This window comes from Lipotes vexillifer, unplaced genomic scaffold, assembly GCF_000442215.2.
Source record: "Lipotes vexillifer unplaced genomic scaffold, Lipotes_vexillifer_v1.1 scaffold129, whole genome shotgun sequence".
In the NCBI taxonomy this organism is placed as follows: Eukaryota; Metazoa; Chordata; class Mammalia; order Artiodactyla; family Lipotidae; genus Lipotes; species Lipotes vexillifer.
The window spans coordinates 96,384-116,769 of NW_006777287.1; the positions used below are offsets into that span (position 1 = coordinate 96,384).

General features: G+C 40.2%; 1 protein-coding gene across 1 annotated transcript in view; it reads right to left on the reverse strand.

Moving 5' to 3' along the window:
- The window catches only part of SLC9A7 (solute carrier family 9 member A7), a 141,962-nt gene that overhangs the window by 44,715 nt on the left and 76,861 nt on the right, over positions 1–20,386 (reverse strand). The window contains exons 4-6 of the mRNA XM_007450929.1: positions 19,385–19,461; positions 16,368–16,480; positions 181–286 (exon numbers count right to left, since the gene is read on the reverse strand). Of these exons, the coding sequence (XP_007450991.1) occupies positions 181–286; positions 16,368–16,480; positions 19,385–19,461 (296 nt within the window). The remainder of the gene's footprint in view (positions 1–180; positions 287–16,367; positions 16,481–19,384; positions 19,462–20,386) is intronic.

The following is a 20,386-nucleotide window of genomic DNA, read 5'->3' on the forward strand; positions in this document are numbered from 1 at the left end:
CGGCATTCCAACTGCTGCCAACTGGACAAAGCAACATAACTTTATCAACTAAGTCGATAAACCTCATTTAGAAGAGCACCCAATTCAAAATTTAACACTTTTAAGATGGGCCTCTGATTTTAGCCCAGAGCATTCAGGAAGCTAGAGTCTCTCTTCCCAGGCAGAAATATTGTTACTTACGAGGACAGTACAATGGCAACAGCATCATTTAGGACACTTTCTCCAAACAGAAGTGCGTAAAGGTCCACATCTGCATGCAATTCATTAAATATCGCCAGTACAGTCACTAAAACATGGGCCAAAAGCATACAAATTAGTTTCGGTTTCTGACTTTAAGCCATTGATAACAAATTCACAGAAGCAATTCTTATCTTTGGTGGGACAGAGTGGTTTGGGAGACAGTAAGGGAGTCAAAGATGGGTCGTCTGTCTATGGCAGAAATGAAAATGGCAATCTTCCTAATCTTAATGAGGAGTGATATGATGCTTGATTCTAATAACACTGTGCTCTCAACTGTAATCTCATCACACTTTGAAAACACTTCTATTACAGAACGTAAAAAATAATCACAATTAATGTGACTTGGCTCTACTGGTGGGGTGAAATCTCTTTGAAGGCAGAAACCCTATTTTATTTTTTATTTTATTGAAGTATAGTTGATTTACAAATTTGTGTTAGTTTCAGGTTACAGCAAAGTGATATCTGAATACACACACACACACATACACATTCTTTTTCGTATTCTTTTCCATTACGGTTTATCACAGATACTGAATATAGTTCCCTGTGCTAGTTTATCCATTCTACTGATATATATAACAGTTCGCATCTGCTAATCCAAATCTCCCATTCCACCCCTCCCCCACCCTCCTCTCCTTTGGCAACCACAAGTCTGTTCTCTACGTCTGTGAGTCTCTTTCTGTTTCATAGATAGGTTCGTTCACGTCATATTTTAGATTCCAAATTAAGTGATATCATATGGCATTTGTCTTTCTCTTTCTGACTTACTTCACTTAGTATGATAGTTTCTAGGTCCATCCATGTTGCTGCAAAGAAACCCTATTTTATTTTATTTTATTTTTCATTTTATTTTTTAATTAATTACCTAATTTATTTTTGGCTGTGTTGGGTCTTTGCTGCTGCGTGCGGGCTTTCTCTAGTTGTGGGGAGCAGGGACTACTCTTCACCGCGGTGCGCAGGCTTCTCATTGCGGTGGCTTCTCTTGTTGCGGAGCACAGGCTCTCGGTGCACGGGCTCAGTAGTTGTGGCGCACAGGCTTAGTTGCTCCAAGGCATGGGGGATCCTCCCGGACCAGGGATCGAACCCATGTCCCCTGCATTGGCAGGCGGATGCTTAACCACTGCGCCATCAGGGAAGTCCCATAAGCACCATTTTAATCTCAAAATCTTAGTGGTAAAGCATTGGAAAAAGGACTCTGCACATGGAAAGATCATAAACCTGGGCTCGCTGGGGATCTGAAGAGCATGTAAACTTGGTGCTAGCTGGCTCTGCCATGCTCCCAAACTAGAAGATTAAAGTGCAGGTTCAATTTCCTGGTAATTTGTCATCGGCCCAGACTTACACCTTTTAAGATCCAAAAGATACAACAAAAATTTTATTCAAAAATTTGTAATATAAGAGAATGGACTTGAGGATATGGGGAGGGGGAAGGGTAAGCTGTGACAAAGCAAGAGAGTGGCATGGACATATATACACTACCAAAGGTAAAATAGATAGCTAGTGGGAAGCAGCCGCATAGCACAGGGAGATCAGCTTAGTGCTTTGTGACCACCTAGAGGGGTGGGATAGGGAGAGTGGAAGGGACGGAGACGCAAGAGGGAAGAGATATGGGAACATATGTATATGTATAACTGATTCACTTTGTTATAAAGCAGAAACTAACACACCATTGTAAAGCAATTATACTCCAATAAAGATGTTAAAAAAAGAATATAATATGGAAAAAAATAACGTAATACTTTGCTGTACACCTAAAACTAATGTAACATTACATATTAACTACACTAATTTAAAATTTTTAAATTAAAAATAAAAAAAAACATAATGGGGGCAAAATGCCTATTTCTGGTCATTCAAGTTTGAGTTTAGAGCTAACAAAATCAATTTCTCTTTAAATGTCTGTTAATGACCACCAGGAATAAAAAGAAAGAACATGGAAATAGAAATCCTATTTTATTGATCACTGTGCTCCAGCATAGGGTCGGGGCACAGTGAAGGTTTAATAAAGGATTATGAAATGATGAAATTCTTCATTTATAACAGAGTATACATAATTACACTTCTCACAGTTTTCACATTTCATAGACATTTAAAAGTCAGCTATTTTCGATTATGAACCAAGATGGCAGAGTAGAAGGACGTGCTCTCACTCCCTCTTGTGAGAAAACCAGAATCACAACTAGCTGTTGGACAATCATCCACAGGAAGACACTGGAACTCACCAAAAAAGATAATCCACATCCAAAGACAAAGTAGAAGCCACAATGAGATGGTAGGAGGGGCGCAATCACAGTAAGATCAAATCCCATAACTGCTGGGTGGCTGACTCACAGACTGGAGAACACTTATACCACAGAAGTGCACCCACTGGAGTGAAGGTTCTGAGCCCCACGTCAGGCTTCCCATCCTGGGGGTCCAGCAACGGGAGGAGGAATTCCTAGAGAATAAGACTTTGAAGGCTAGTGGGATTTGATTGCAGGACTTTGACAGGACTGCGGGAGACAGAGACTCCACTCTTGGAGGGCGCACACAAAGTAGTGTGCGCATCAGGAACCGGGGGAAGGAGCAGTGACCCCATAGGAGACTGAACCAGACCTACCTCCTAGTGTTGGAGGGTCTCCTGCAGAGGCGGGGGGTGGCTGTGGCTCACCATGAGGACAAGGACACTGGCAGCAGAAGTTCTGGGAAGTACTCCTTGGCGTGAACCCTCCTAGAGTCTGCCATTAGCCACACCAAAGACCCCAGGTAGGCTCCAGTGTTGGGTTGCCTCAGGACAAACAACCAACAGGGAGGGAACCCAGCCCCACCCATCAGCAGACAAGCAGATTAAAGATTTACTGAGCTCTGCCCACCAGAGCAACAGTCAGCTCTACCCACCACCAGTCCCTCCCATCAGGAAACTTGCACAAGCATCTTAGATAGCCTCATCCACCAGAGGGCAGACAGCAGAGGCAAGAAGAACTGCAATCCTGCAGCCTGGGGAACAAAAACCACATTCACAGAAAGAGAGACAAGATGAAAAGGCAGAGGGCTATGTACCAGATGAAGGAACAAGATAAAACCCCGGAAAAACAACTAAATGAAGTGGAGATAGGCAACCTTCCAGAAAAAGAATTCAGAATAATGATAGTGAAGATGATCCGGGATGTCAGAAAAAGAATGGAGGCAAAGATCGAGAAGATGCAAGAAATGTTTAACAAAGACCTAGAAGAATTAAAGAACAAACAAACAGAGATGAACAACACAATAAATGAAATGAAAACTACACTAGAATGAATCAATAGTGGAATAACTGAGGCAGAAGAACGGATAAGTGACCGGAAGACAGAATGGTGGAATTCACTGCTGCAGAACAGAATAAAGAAAAAAGAATGAAAAGTAATGAAGACAGCCTAAGAGACCTCTGGGACAACATTAAACGCAACAACATTCGCATTATAGGGGTCCCAGAAGGAGAAGAGAAAGAGAAAGGACCCGAGAAAATATTAGAAGAGATTATAGTCGAAAACTTCCCTAACATGGGAAAGGAAGTAGCCACCCAAGTCCAGGAAGCACAGAGAGTCCCACACAGGATAAAGCCAAGGAGAAAATACACGGAGACACATAGTAATCAAAATGGCAAAAATTAAAGACAAAGAAAAATTATTGAAAGCAGCAAGGGAAAAACGACAAATAACATACAAGGGAACTCCCATAAGGTTAACAGCTGATTTCTCAGCAGAAACTCTACAAGCCAGAAGGGAGTGGCATGATATACTTTAAGTGATGAAAGGGAAGAACCTACAACCAAGATTACTCTACCCAGCAAGGATCTCATTCAGATTCGATGGAGAAATCAAAAGCTTTACAGACAAGCAAAAGCTAAGAGAATTCAGCATCACCAAACCAGCTCTACAGCAAATGCTAAAGGAACTTCTCTAAGTGGGAAACACAAGAGAAGAAAAGGACCTACAAAAACAAACCCAAAACAATTAAGAAAATGGTAATAGGAACATACATATCGATAATTACCTTAAACATGAATGGATTAAATGCTCCAACCAAAAGACACAGCCTTGCTGAATGGATACAGAAACAAGACCCCTATATAAGCTGTCTACAAGGGACCCACTTCAGACCTAGGGACACATACAGACTGAAAGTGCAGGGATGGAAAAAGATATTCCATGCAAATGGAAATCAAAAGAAAGCTGGAGTAGCAATATTCATATCAGATAAAATAGACTTTAAAATAAAGAATGTTACAAGAGACAAGGAAGGACACCATATAATCATCAAGGGATCAATCCAAGAAGAGGATATACAATTATAAATATATATGCACCCAACATAGGAACACCTCAATACATAAGGTAACTGCTAACAGCTATAAAAGAGGAAATCGACAGTAACACAAAAATAGTGGGTGATTTTAACACCTCACTTATACCTATGGACAGATCATCCAAAAAGAAAATAAATAAGGAAACAGAAGCTTTAAATGACACAATAGACTAGATAGATTTAATTGATATTTATACGACATTCCATCCAAAAAGAGCAGATTATACTTTCTCCTCAAGTGCGCACGGAACATTCTCCAGGATAAATCATATCTTGGGTCACAAATCAAGGCTTGGTAAATTTAAGAAAATTGAAATCGTATCAAGCATCTTTTCTGACCACAATGCTATCAGATTAGAAATGAATTAAAGGGGAAAAAACGTAAAAAACACAAACACATGGAGGCTAAACAATACGTTACTAAATAACGAAGAGATCACTGAAGAAATCAAAGAGGAAAACAAAAAATACCTGGAGACAAATGACAATGAAAACACGACAATCCAAAACCTATCGGATGCAGCAAAAGCAGTTCTAAGAGGGAAGTTTACAGCTATACAAGCCTACCTCAAGAAACAAGAAAAATCTCAAATAAACAATCTAATCTTACACCTAAAGGAACTAGAGAAAGAAGGAAAAACAAAACCCAAAGTTAGCAGAAGGAAAGAAATCGTACAGATCAGAGCAGAAATAAATGAAATAGAAACAAAGAAAACAATAGCAAAGATCAATAAAACTAAAAGCTGGTTCTTTGAGAAGAAAAACAAAATTGATAAACCATTAGCCAGACTCATCAAGAAAAAGAGGGAGAGGACTCAAATCAATAAAATTAGACATGAAAAAGGAGAAGTTACAACAGACACCGCAGAAATATATAGCATTCTAAGAGACTACTACAAGCAACTCTATGCCAATAAAATGGACAACCTGGAAGAAATGGACAATTTCTTAGAAAGGTATAACCTTCCAAGACTAACCCAGGAAGAAACAGAAAATATGAACAGAACAATCACAAGTAATGAAAATGAAACTGTGATTAAAAATCTTCCAACAAACAAAAGTCCAGGACCGGATGGCTACACAGGTGAATTCTAACAAACATTTAGAGAAGACCTAACACCCATTCTTCTCAAACTCTTCCAAAAAATTGAGGAGGAAGGAACACTCCCAAACTCATTCTATGAGGCCACCATCACCCTGATACCAAAACCAGACAAAGATACTACAAGAAAAGAAAATTACAGACCAATATCACTGATGAATACAGATGCAAAAAGCCTCAGCAAAATACTAGCAAACAGAATCCAACAACACATTAAAAGGATCATACACCATGATCAAGTGGGATTTATCCCACGGATGCAAGGATTCTTCAATATACGCAAATCAATCAATGTGATACACCATGTTAACAAACTGAAGAATAAAAACCATACGATCATCTCAATAGATGCAGGAAAAGCTCTTGACAAAATTCAACACTCATTTATGATAAAAACTCTCTAGAAAGTGGGCATAGAGGGAACCTACCTCAACATAATAAAGGCCATATACGACAAACCCACATCAAACATCATTCTCAACGGTGAAAAACTGAAAGCATTTCCTCTAAGATCAGGAGCAAGACAAGGATGTCCACTCTGGCCACTATTACTCAACATAGTTTTGGAAGTCCTAGCCACGGCAATCAGAGAAGAAAAAGAAATTAAGGAAACACTCCCATTTACCATTGCAACAAAGAGAAAAAAATACCTAGGAATAAACCTACCTAGGGAGACAAAAGACCTGTATGCAGAAAACTATAAGAAACTGATGAAAGTAATTAAAGATGATACCAACAGATGGAGAGGTATACCATGTTCTCGGATTGGAAGAATCAATATTGTTAAAATGACTATACTACCCAAAGCAATCTACAGATTCAATGCAATCCCTATCAAATTACCAATGGCAGTTTTTACGGAACTAGAACAAAAAATCTTAAAATTTGTATGGAGACACAAAAGACCCCAAATAGCCAAAGCAGTCCTGAGGGAAAAAAACGGAGCTGGAGGAATCAGACTCCCTGACTTCAGACTATACTACAAAGGTACAGTAATCAAGACAATATGGTACTGGCACAAAAACAGAAACATAGATCAATGGAACAAGATAGAAGGCCCAGAGATAAACCCACACACCTATGGTCAACTAATCTATGACAAAGGAGGCAAGGATACAAAATGGAGAAAAGACAGTCTCTTCAATAAGTGGTGCTGGGAAAACTGGACAGGTACATGTAAAAGAATGAAATCAGAACATTCCCTAACACCACACACAAAAATAAACTCAAAATGGATTAGAGACCTAAATGTAAGACCACACACTATAAAACTCTTAGAGGAAAACATAGGAAGGACACTCTTTGACATAAATCACAGCAAGATCTTTTTTGATCCACCTCCTAGAGTAATGGAAATAAAAACACAAATAAACAAATGGGACCTAATGAAACTTCAAAGCTTTTGCACAGCAAAGGAAACCATAAACAAGACAAAAAGACAACCCTCAGAATGGGAGAAAATATTTGCAGACGAATCAACGGACAAAGGATTAATCTCCAAAATATATAAACAGCTCATGCAGCTCAATATGAAAACAACAAACAACCCAATCCAAAAATGGGGAGAAGACCAAAACAGACATTTCTCCAAAGAAGACATACAGATGGACAAGAAGCACATGAAAAGCTGCTCAACATCACTAATTATTAGAGAAATGCAAATCAAAACTACAATGAGGTATCACCTCACACCAGTAAAAATGGGCATCATCAGAAAATCCACAAACAACAAATGCTGGAGAGGGTGTGGAGAAAAGGGAACCCTCTTGCACTGTTGGTGGGAATGTAAATTGATACAGCCACTATGGAGAACAGTATGGAGGTTCCTTAAAAAACTAAAAATAGAACTACCATATGACCCAGCAATCCCACTACTGGGCATATACCCAGAGAAAACCATAATTCAAAAAGACACATGCACCCCAATGTTCATTGCAGCACTATTTACAATAGCCAGGTCATGGAAGCAACCTAAATGCCCATCGACAGATGAATAGATACAGAAGATGTGTTACATATATACAATGGAATATTACTCAGCCATAAAAAGGAACGAAATTGGGTCATTTGTTGAGACGTGGATGGACCTAGAGACTGTCATACAGATTGAAGTAAGTCAGAAAGAGAAAAACAAATATCATACATTAACGTATATATGTGGAACCTAGAAAATGGTACAGGTGAACCAGTTTGCAGTGCAGAAATTGAGACACAGATGTAAAGAACAAATGTATGGACACCAAGGGGGGAAAGCAGCAGGGGGGTGCGGATGGTGGTGTGATGAATTGGGCAATTGGGATTGACATGTATACACTGATGTGTATAAAATTGATGACTAATAAGAACCTGCTGTATAAAAAGATAAAATGAAATTTAAAATTTTTTTTAAAAAATCAGCTATTTTCCAGACCAGCAGCTCTCATACTTTTGATCTCAGGACTTCTTTACACCCTTAGAAAATTTTGAGGCCCCAAAGAGCTTTAGTTTTGTGGGCTATAGGTATCAATATTTACTGTATGGAATAAAACAAAAAATTAAATATTTATTCATTTAAATTACTAGTAAAACCATTATATGTTAACATATTTTTAAGGAAAAATAATTATATTTTCCAAAACAACAAAAAAAATAGTGAGAAGAGAGCCACTCTTTTACATTTTCTCAGATCTCTTTAACATGTGAAGTAATGCAAGATAGATGGTTCTCATATCTGTTTCTGCATTCGATCAACAGAGAGTCAGTATCACACATTATACAGCCCCTGGAAAACTCCACTCAATGGTACACTTGTGAAAGAACGTAAGTAAAAAAGACAAATGATGTACTACTATTATTATTAATTCAGTTTTGACTTTATGGACCCACCTGAAAGGGCTTTGGAGTTTCTCAACTTCAGTTCTACTGATATTCGGGGCCATATAACTCTGTCGTGGGGGCTGTCCTGTGCCTCACAAGACAGTTTAGCAGCATCCCTGACCTCTACCCACAAGATACCAGTAGCACTGCACATTCTCCCCTGCCAAGTTGTGACAACTAAAAATGTCTCCAGACATTGCCAAATGTCTGCTGGGCAGGGGGGTGGGGGGAGGGGTGTGGCGCAGAATCACCCCCCCGTTGAGAACCACTGCTCTAAATGTATACATGCAGGCGGGGTTCTCTTTCAACACTCACACCCAACTACCTTCTGCTTTGTTAGTTTCTGCCATAAGGACCTGAAAAACTAAACTCACTTCTTCAGCTTCCCTTGCAGTGAGTGCCACTTTTGCTGCCTGGAAGAGGGTGGAGACTGGACGCAGTGCAGTCATCTTGCCTCCATGGGGCAACTAAGGTGTGTCTGAAACCCAAGGGTAATGACCTAGAAAACTGAGTGCCTGGATGCTTGATTGTAGTGGCAGCCATGGCACCAGCTCGGAGCCGTTAGCCAAGTTAAATAGCTCTCTGTTTAAGCTAGTATTAGCCAGATTTTTCTGTTATTTGCAGCCAAATGCATTACTAACTGATACTATTAGAAAACAAAACCAAACAAATATTTAGCACTATTATAAGCCAACCACTCTTGTAACCATCATCCAGTTCAAGAAATGGAACTTTGCCAACCCCCACAGAAGCCCCCCACAATATGTTCCATCCCAATCTCAAGCCCCTTCCTTCACTCAAAAGTAACCAGTAACATGATTTATAGGAATCATTTCCTTGCATTTCCTTATAGTTTGACCACTGATGTATATTCCTTGACACTATCGTTCGGGGTTTACCCATTTTCAAATTTATTGTTTTAATACTTTACATCTCTTTTTCTCCATGGGTTCCCCCTCCATTCCTTTCTGTCAGCTCTCTTTTCATAACGCCCTATTGTGTAGTCCTCTCATTTCTGAATTTTCCAATCCTGATGTATACAGTTCTTTTATAACTTCTATCATTTTCTTAACTTACTTTAGCTTCTGTTGGAATGTTAATAAAGTTTCATCTGCTTTTGGGACCCTCTTCTTCTGGTACGACTTCATTATCTGTAACTTTATTATTCATAGGGGTTATCCCCATTTTTTCTTATATGTACATGAAGTTCAACCTCAATCCATTTCTGCTGCCCATATTAAGTGAGGTGGGTAGGGGGTAGAAGGCCCAGAACAGCTTTTCCAGTTTCATGGCTCTAGGGCTCCCTCTTCTGGTTTTACATTGAAGTATTAAAAATATGGTCCAGAGGCATAGCCACCCAGAGGTGTAGCCAATACTAAGATGGACTTCCTCTGGCCTTCTCCACCATTACTATCTGAGCTTTCTTTCTCTTTTAATGCCCCATCAATCAAGGTCTGTGGTCCGAGCAGGTCATTTTTAGGGAGTGGCTCTGTCCTTGCAGAGAGATCTCCTACAAGGAATTTCCTGAGAGGTCTGAGGGCCCAGGTCACTCCAGCAGCCTCACGCCTCCTCCAGTCTCCTTGCCCTCCCCCACAAATTAGAGCCTGAAAAGCCTCCTCCCAATATTCACTGCTGTTATCCAATACAACCATAAAATTCTTTGCTCCCAGTGGGGATCCCTCCTTTTGACTGTGAATACTTGTGGGAAATTTCTAGGTTCCCTGACAATCAAAATGACCAGCAGCCCCTCTTTCCTTTGCTTCCTCCAGCACAGCTGCTGTTCTTATCCCTAAGTCTCACTGCTACAGGTAGTTTGACCCCCCCAGTTGATAACTGGGGATTCATGGAGATACTCTGTCAGCTAGTAGAGTCTGTGTTTTCTTTTTTGCTTGTCTTGCTTTCTCTATTTTTGTTAGGGATTAAGGGAGATTCTGAAACCACTTCCCATCACGCCTTTCTTTTCAAAAAGTTTAACTCATTTATTGAGAGTAAACAAAAAATAACTTGGAGTTGAAAAATGTCAACTATATCATGAGGCTGCTCCAGATAATCGTAATTCTAGGCACTAAAACCACTACTCTAAGCTTTCAGATGCTAACCAGACATCAACAGGGGGCATCACCAGCAGGCATACTTCCTAAAGGACAGACATGTCATCTGCATAAAACAAGACACAAACAAGGTCAATCTCTTTCTTCCACCCTTGAAAACAGTTTGTCAAGTTACACAACAGGAAAAATCTTTAGGGATTAGGCTAAAAAAAGTTCTTGTTTTCTGGATTATTTATTACATTAACGATATGTGTGGCTCCTTACATAAAACCTGTGATGGTTAATTTTACTTGTCAACTTGACTGGGCCATGGGGTGCCCAGATATTCGATTAAACATTATTCTGGATGTGTCTGTGAGGTTCTGGATGAGATTAACATTTGAATCAGTAGACTGAGTAAAGCAGATGGCCCCCCTCAATGAGGGTGGGACTCATGTGGTCTGTTGAAGGTTTCACTAGAACAAAAAGGCAGAGTAAGGGAGAATTCACTTTCTCTGCCTGTCTTTGGACCCAGACTGGAACTACAGCATTGGCTCTCCTGGTTCTCAAGCCTTTGCACTGCAGATCTTGAGACTTCTTAGCCTCCATAAGCACATAAGCCAATTCGTTACAATCAAGCAGTCAATCAATCAATATGTCTATTTCCATCTCACCCTCAAACACCCATGTGTCTCCTATTTATTCTGTTTCTTTGAAGAAACCTGACTAATACAAAACCTCTACTCTTAGTTTATCATTATATGATACAAGAATTGTCTTGTTTTGAACCCAATGTTGAAGAAAAATTAACAATGATAATAATAACAGTGATTAAGGTCTTACCGGGAAGCAGGCACTATGCTAAACATTTTACAATCTCATTTAGTCCTCATAAAAACCCTAGGAAGGTAGTAGTATCATATCTCCCAATTTAGAGATGAGGAGACAGGCCCTGTGTGGTGGGCTACTTTCTGCTGCCGTAACAAACTTCCCAAAATCTCAGTGGTCAAACCCGAGAGAAATTTTATCTATTACTCATACAGTACGTCCACTGGGGGTTGGCACCAGAGGCCTCTGTTCACATCAGTCAGTCAGTCACTCAGGGACTCAAGACTGGTGGAGGCTAATCTCAACGAACAGAGCACAGGGCTGGCAGCCCAGGACACCTGGGTCCCAGGACTTTATCAGCGAGGGTTCTGGCAGGAAACAGATGAGTAATTTGAGTAGTGTTTATAAAGGCATTATTTATAGAAGTGTGTAGAGAGCACGGGAGAGGGGGAGGGCAGTACCTGTGGCTGAAAACAGGGAGCTTTTTATACCATCCCTAGGCTCAAAGAGTCCAGGGAAGGAGTGGTTGCCAGAACCAGGAGCTGTGTGGAGAGGGTCACCCAACAGGAGCTGTGACCTTTGTTCAAGGGACACAGCCAGCCCACAGGGACCCTGCATGTCTAGCCTCCTCCCAGTCTCCCACTGGTGCTCTCCCCGCGGGCAAATCCAATGGGAAAGTAGAAGGCAAAGGAACCTTTGCAATCTTCCATACCAGTCAGCCTTCCAGTGCCAAGAAGAGAGTGGGGAAGGGTAGTGTGGAAATGTGGAGGGGCAAACGGAAGCCATCCAACAGTGCACAGCAAAGTCCAAAGACAGAGTAAAGCGAAGCCTTGAGTACATGATTTTCAAAAGCCCCTTTGACTTTTAAACACTATTTTCCTAAAATACTACTGTACCAGTAGTAAAAAAAAAATAATAATGTGTAGTTAACTCATTTATTTATGACAATAAACACTAGCTCTGCATAATTAATAATTAACACTTTGTACTGGTCTGAATTTGGCTGTTCTGAATTTCAATTTCTCATTCTCCCTGCCCATCACCTTAGAAAGCAAGGCAGAGAGTCGGCCATGTCCCTCCTGGGCAAGCCTGTGCCCAACCAAGATGAGGACTACGGGTGTGGACAACCAGAAGATGATGCGGGGGTGGGGGTAGGAAGGGGATGACAGACTGGGTGAGTGGCTCCCCCCACAGCTGGACCCTTGCAATCAGAGAGAACAAGGTCACAGCAGCTGTTTCCAACTGAACATGGACTGAGAAATTACAATTCACTGAATGAAGACTGCTGGTACAGGTATCTAAAAAGCAGTGGGAAAAATGAAAGAACAGTGGAAAGAGAAAGAAGGAAAAATCAAGAACCTGACTTTGTTCTTTCAACTAACTTTCCCTGAACACTCCATCTGTGTACTAAAGAGTACTTAGCACTTGCGAACGCTCAGCACAAAGCGGCAAGTAATGTTATGTAGAAAATAGACCTGACTCAAGAGCTGTGGGAGCTACTGACTGAAGCAGTAAAGGAAGAATAACCAGGCAGGTGGCAGATTTGAACGCAGTCTCAAAGACTGAGCAAAAGACTGACCAGCCTGGGTGGTGCAACTAGAGAATTACTCTCTGACAGCACAGATCACAGCTTTTGAAACCTGTGAGTGGGTCTGATTGACTCGAGGGGTATAGAAGTGACAGGATTACAGTGAGAGGAGTCACTGCATAATGGTCCACAAGAAGGAATGGCGCTCATTTCCTCTGGTAGCTGCTTATGAATGTAGCAATACTACAGGTTGGAAACTTATATTTTCTTTCCATTTAAGTAACAGTCCACAAAGATGGCACGTGGCACCCATGACACATAACCACGGAATGGAGAGGGCTCCTGGCCACAGAGCAGCCTATAGCATACCACGCACAGGCTGCCCCCATCAACGGAAAGACCAAACACAAGAGCCAAGTACAGTGAAATCAGGGACAAGGACTCTTACTCCTTCATATCCATCAGTACCACTACATATCCCAATACCAGAATTTCTGTTTGATGCACCAGGCACAAGAAGTCAATTTGGTCTTATGGTTCCCCTCTAACTCTGCACTTAAAGTTTTTATTTCTTCTTTTATGGCCCAAGTTCTCAAACAACAGATTTTTAGGAAGCTGGTAAAACACTTTTAATTTAAAAACATTCTACATTTCAGAAAGATTTCCATTAAAAAGCAGTTAAAGTTGATGTCCTGATGTTTAACAAGTTTAAAGTTTCAATTTTCTAGAACTTACATTTCTATAAAACCCTTACTGTGCCAATCTTCACAGGACAAATAAAAATGGTGTGTCATGGTAATGCCTTCCATTATTTTCTACCACAGCATGGACACATTAAAGTGAAGTAAACAGGGCTTCCCTGGTGGCGCAGTGGTTGAGAGTCCGCCTGCCGATGCAGGCGACACGGGTTCGTGCCCCGGTCTGGGAAGATCCCACATGCTGTGGAGCGGCTGCGCCCGTGAGCCACAGCCGCTGAGCCTGCGCGTCCGGAGCCTGGGCTCCGCAATGGGAGAGGCCGCAACAGTGAGAGGCCCGCGTACCGCAAAAAAACAAACAAACAAAAAAAACAAAAACAAAAAAACAAAAAAAGTGAAGTAAACAATTACAAAGATAATCTGGAAAAATAAGCCTTTCTATCCAATTAAATGAAGCGACACTATGGCTCAGAAAACAGTATCAGTAATCTTTATTTTACACTAACTTCCCTTTGCTTATTGGTGGTACTAGTAAGATTTTAGTAATAAAGTTATAGATGAGTATAGTTAGTAATATATTTTCAGAGACACTAAACACCTTTCTTAAACTTATATAGAATCATTTCTCAACAGACACACATTTGGAGATGTCACAGACATTGTAGTGTTAGAATAATAAAGCTACTTTTCACAGGGCTTAGGTTAAGTGCTAACCTGTTATTACACACACACACACACACACACACACACACACACACACACACACAGAGGTAAAACAGAGAAATCTCTGCCTGAGTCAGAAGATGTTGATAGAGACCAACATAATCAGCCGATGCTATGCTCAACACTTTACATGCATTATCTTATTTAATCTTCACAGTAGGAAACAGGTACCATTATTCCTACTTCATAAATGAGGAAACTGGTGCTCAGGAGATAAAGTGTGCCCAGGCCACCCGCTTAGTGACTGGCAGGGCTAGAACTCAAACCACCACCTGGAACTCCACATCCCACATTCTTTTCACAAACAAGGGTGCTTCAACCAGCCAAGTCTTCAGTATCAATTTACTTAGAGTGTTTGTAAGAAAACAGGGGGGTGAGAGGGACTTCCCTGGTGGCCCAGTGGGGCCATGGGTTCGATCCCTGGTCAGGGAACTAAGATCCCACATGCCTCGTGGTGCGGCCAAAAAAAAAAAAAAAGGAAAAAAATTTTTAAAAAACATTAAAAAAAAAAAGGGGGGAACGGTGAGAGAGATCAACGGTTTTTGGATCATCAAGAATTTTCAGAGCTACACAACTGTCTAGAGCTGTGCTATCCAATGCGGTAGCCACTAGCCACATGTAGCCATTTAAACTTAAATTACTGAGCATAAAGTTCAAAAATCAGTTCTTCTTGCACTATCCCACATTTCAAGTGCTCAATAGCCACATGTAGCTACTGGCTACCATAAAGGATTGGGAAGACTATAGAACATTTCTATCATCACAGAAAGGTCTATTGGGTAGCGCTGATCTAGAGGACCCCCCCCCAAGAGGCACGGTGAAGTGGAGGTGGGGCATGGTGGGAATCTGTATATCTTAGAGATCATTACTGCCCAGAATGTTAGAGGACATCATAGACAATGAAAAGACCTTTCCATCTGTACTGTAAGAACAAGATCAGCTCTTTCTCCATAAATTCTTTCCCTGCAATGGCACTCTCAGTAGTTAACACTAGAGGAAAGAATAGCCGTAACTACTTTATGTGAACCGATTCAATTACGGGTTCCAACTTGGAGAGGAGAGCTTGTTTGTTTGTTTTGAGCTGCAGGGGAGGAAGGGTATATAATAATTCCACTTTTAAGAACTGGTTCAACTAACACTTGAAAAATACAAGGTAAGAGGTTTATGAATAGGAACCACATCACAGTGTGCAGGAACATGGCACAAAAGGACTTTACAAATTAAATTACATTCACTACAGGTACTGGTGTGCATTTCTACTAAGCAAAGGTATTATTTAAACCAAATGATAGGTTTCCTAAAAGAATGAAAAAGCACAACACTGAGAAAAAAGACAGTCTAAGTGTAAAAATTATGACTAAATTAGACATTCTAAAATGAAAGACAAAAGGGAAATACAGGTGGAAGCAACCCAAGTGCTTGTGGGCAGATGGATGGATAAACAAGATGCAGTATATTCATACAATGGAATATTATTCAGGTTTAAAAGGAAGGAAATTCTGACACATGTTACAACATAGATGAATCTTGAGGACATTATGCTAATGAAATAAGCCAGACACAAAAAGACAACTTCTGATGATTCCACTTATATGAGGCATCTACAGTAGTCAAACTCATAGAGACAGAAAGTAGAATGGTGGTTGCCCAGGACTGGGGGGTGGGGTGGGGGGAGGATGGGGAGATGTTGCTTAATGGGTATAGAGTTTCAGTTTTGCAAGATGAAAAAATTCTGGAGATTGGTTGCACAACAATGTGAATATACTCAACACTGCTGAACTATACACCTGAAGATGATTAAGATGGTAAATTTTATGTTTTTTTTTTTTACAATAATAATAAGAAGAAAAAGAAGAAAAGGGAAGTGCAGGCCCTTAGAAAAGCCATCTAAGTCTGTTAGACCACTTACTGGTCTCTTCCTCCACTGTTCCATGTTAATACTACAGTCTCCCTACTGTAATGAAAGTTAATGATTGCTCTGAACTTTTTCAGATTTAAATAATAAAACATCATCATAATGATAAGGACAAATATGCAAATACCTGGGTCAGTAGCAGAGATAACTGCTCCAAAAAAGAGACAATCCGTGTAGTAAAATTTATCCGAGAGCTGCCCCACAATCTTCATGAGCTTCACCACACCATACATGAGATTTCTGTAAGAAGGGAAGGTAAACTGTCAGAAGGAAAAAAAAAGAAAAGAAAACCCATCTAATCGAGTAACCTGGCAAATGAGCAAGCAGAGGAGTACTAGAATACTGTACTTCCAGAGAGGTTTGTGAAAACATCGGGCAGCTGCTGTGCTTGGACACTTACCAGGAACATGTGCAAATAAGACTTTGGCACCAAGTAATGGTCTGCAGTTAATGTCATCTTGCTGAAATAACTGAACACTCCATTTTAAAAAACTGTGCTTATTTACAACTATAAAGTATGATCCTCAACTAACAACAGTTAGGGCATTTTAAGCAACTGGGTAGTAGGGAAGAAAGGAAGAGAAAGAACCCTGAAAAATGGGTAATGGATTGCTACAAAACTCCCAGGATTCTAAGACAATGCATTTAAAGTCATGGAAATGAGTGGACTGGATGAAGCTGGAGAGAAAAAAAAATGGGTTGGCCACAAAGATCCAACTGGTCAACCCTCTCTGCCAAAAATTATTTCAAAGAAGGGAAGAGAGGCAAAACTCTTTGAACATCCCATTAAAATATCAGCATACCCATTGACATACCTGGCTTCTCACTCTTTGCGTGGGTTAGGCAGGCCAGCAGTAGCCCTCCTTATACTGTGCAGAATGTGATATGGCCCAAAAAGGACCACCAAGTTAATATTTCAACTTGGCCAGAGCACATTTCCTACAGGACAGCTGACAAATTGGGAGGAGTGAAGAGTGTTAAAAGGCCTAGTACATGTTATTAAGGGTGTGTGTGTGTGTGTGTGTGTGTGTGTGTGTGTGTGTGTGTGTGTGTGTTGGTAACAGCTGTAGGGATTAGGGGAACAAGAACAACCACAGAATAAAGAGAAATTAAGAAAATCCCATTTACAACGACATTGAAAAGAATAAAATGCCAAAAATAAATAGCCACAGAATAGACTCATTGTACCCTACAGCCAACCCCCAATAATAAGATTCTTAAAGGTCAAGACCGTATCATTGCTCATCTTTGTACCTTAGGTGTCTAGAACAGTAGATTGATGAAGCTAGAAGTTCAAGAACTATTTGCAGAATTGAATCCTTTTGAGAATAAATAGCTATAACTTAGTGTTTGCCTACTGTGTGCCAGACATTGACACTGCTCCAGACACCTAAACAGTTATGTTTCAATTCACAGGAATTCTATGATACAGAGTTGATTTGCTCTTTGTTGCTTATCAAAGGCTTCTTTCACCTACTTTTTAAATATTTCTTGAAATTAGACCTTCCTCTCCATCTCCTTCTATCATAAGCTTAGATCTGAGCAATAGACTTCTCTGTGGTAGCGTTTTCCCTATAGTCACCGATACCAGTTATCTAACCTGTCACTCTTCAATGGCTTGTCTCTTAAAGGACAAAGTCCAAGTCCCTCCTGTTTTAGTGGCATAAAAGGCTCCTGCTTTTTTCTCCAGCTTTCCAGCTAATTTTTTTTTAATTAACTAAAGTTCACATTTCAGTCAGATTTCCTTAGTTTTTACCTAATATCCCTTTTCTGTTCCAGGATTCCATCCAGGATACCACACTACATTTAGTCATCATATCTCTTTTGTCTCCTCTTGGCTGTGACAGTTTCTCAGACTTTGCTTGTTTTTGATGACCTTGGCAGTTGGGGAGAAGTATACTGGTCAGGTATTTTGCAGAATGTGGGACTTGTCTGATTTTTTTTTCTCATGATTAGACTGAGGTAATGTGATTTGGGGAGGAAGACACAGCAGTAAGTACCATTCTCATCACAGATATCAAAGGTGCAGCGTATCAACATGATTTACCAATTTTGGCGTTAATCTTGATCATCTGGCTGAGGCAGTGTTTGCCTGGTTTCTCCTCTGTAAAGCTACTCTTTCTTCTTCCTTTGCATGCTGTACTCTTTGGAAGGAAGTCACTATGCACAGCCCACAACCAAAGGGGGGAAGGCCCAAGCTTCATCTCCTTGAGGGGGGCTGTATCTGCATAAATTATTTGGAATTCTTCTGCACAGATTTGTCACTTCTCCCCCATTTATTTATTCATCCAATCATTTATTTATATCAGTATAGACTCAAATATATTTGTTTTATACTTTGGGTGATGATCCAAAACAATGTTATTTCTTTTGTTGTTCTTTAGCCATTAGGGAGGGGGGGTTTTCAGGTTGGCTCTGTGCCCCTTTGACATACTCCATATCCTTTTTGTTTGTTTTCTGAGCACTTCCTTACTCTCTGACACTATAAGGTGCTCCACTGTCATTTTGCATATTTGCTGCCCCAGCCCTAGAATCAGCCATTTCTGCAAGGGGCCCTGGTTCTTTTCATTGAAGAATGCTATTAGAAACTAAGATCTGGGGACTAGGTTTTATTTTATTTCAGTATTAATGAATCTTAATTTCAATTTAAATAGCCACATGTGGCTCATAGCTACCACACTGGACAATGTAACTCTAGATCTTAATTACAATCATCATAAACATCAAAATACTGGAATCTGGCCCTTGCCAGGGGCTGGGGGGTGGGGGAAATGGGGAGGTGTTACTCAAAGGGTACAAACTTCCAGTAACAAGATTAATAAGTTTGGGGATCTAATGTACAACATAGTGATTATAGCTAATGATACTTTACCACATACTTGAATGTTGCTAACATGTTCTTACCACAAAAAAAGAAATGGTAACCATGTGACCGGATGAAGGTGGTAGCTAATACTATGGTGGTAATCATTTTGCAATTTATAAATGTGTCAAATCAACACACTGTATACCCTACACTTTCACAATGTTATGTGTCAATTATATCTCAATAAAGCTGGGGAAAATATTGGATTCTGTGGACCCATGTGGATCTCATCTCTTTGGAAGTGTGGTAATTTGGTTATATGACAAAGAGTCACTTACCCGATAATGAAGCAGGAAACGGCAGTCCCCAAGAAGGCATAGGCCAAAATAGACCCAAGGTTTCTGAAAAAGTGTCTCTGAATAAAACAAAAAAGCAGGAATCACATTGTGAATTTTGACAGTGAACATTAGAAACACTACAAGTCTCTAAAAAGTGAAACTTTACTTACTGCTTCCATTATATTAATTAACAACTGAAGTTACTCCTGAATAATGCTATTTAGCCTTAGAAAATCATGGTTTTAAGATATCCTTGGTCCTACCAATCAGTGAGCAAGCAAGCAAGGCCTTAGTAAATTTCAGAAAAAACTACTCTGGCTGATTATATTAAATTACATTTTGTGTGTTTTGTGTGTGTGTGTGTGTGTGTGTGTGTGTGTGTGTGTGTGTGTGTGAGAGAGAGAGAGAGAGAGAGAGAGAGAGAGAGAGAGAGAATTATGTGTGTGTAAGTAGACCAATCATTTTCACAGATTTAACCCAAACTATTTTACCCTAGTGATCCAACTTCCAGTTCTGGTGGTACTTTAGAAGAACATTACAGACATAAGTTTGAAACTAATAAGCTATGAAAGTGCTAAGGAGCCTTCTGGTTAACTCAGCATCGGAGGCGTCTTCTGATATTCATCTGAATTAATCTTTGGAGCCTGGGAAAGAGGGAAAATAGAGATAGGTGTGGAGAAACAAGAAACAGGTAGTTCATCTAAGATGGGCAAATTTAAAAGTATGTGTACACACACACACACACATGAATTTACTTCTCATAAATCGCTGGGCCTGTGGATATTCTGATGGGGAAAATCCATGTTCTTGGGACCCTGAGACATGATCCTTACTTCTCAAGGCATAAAGCTGTTCACACTGGACAATCATAACTATTTAACAAAAACAGACAAACAAAATCCCCTAAACACCCTAATTAAACAGGAACCAGGAACTCTTTATCTAGAAATTTTAAAAGGCAGGAGAGCCCCAGCATGTGAGCTAAGCACCATCAGGGAAAGA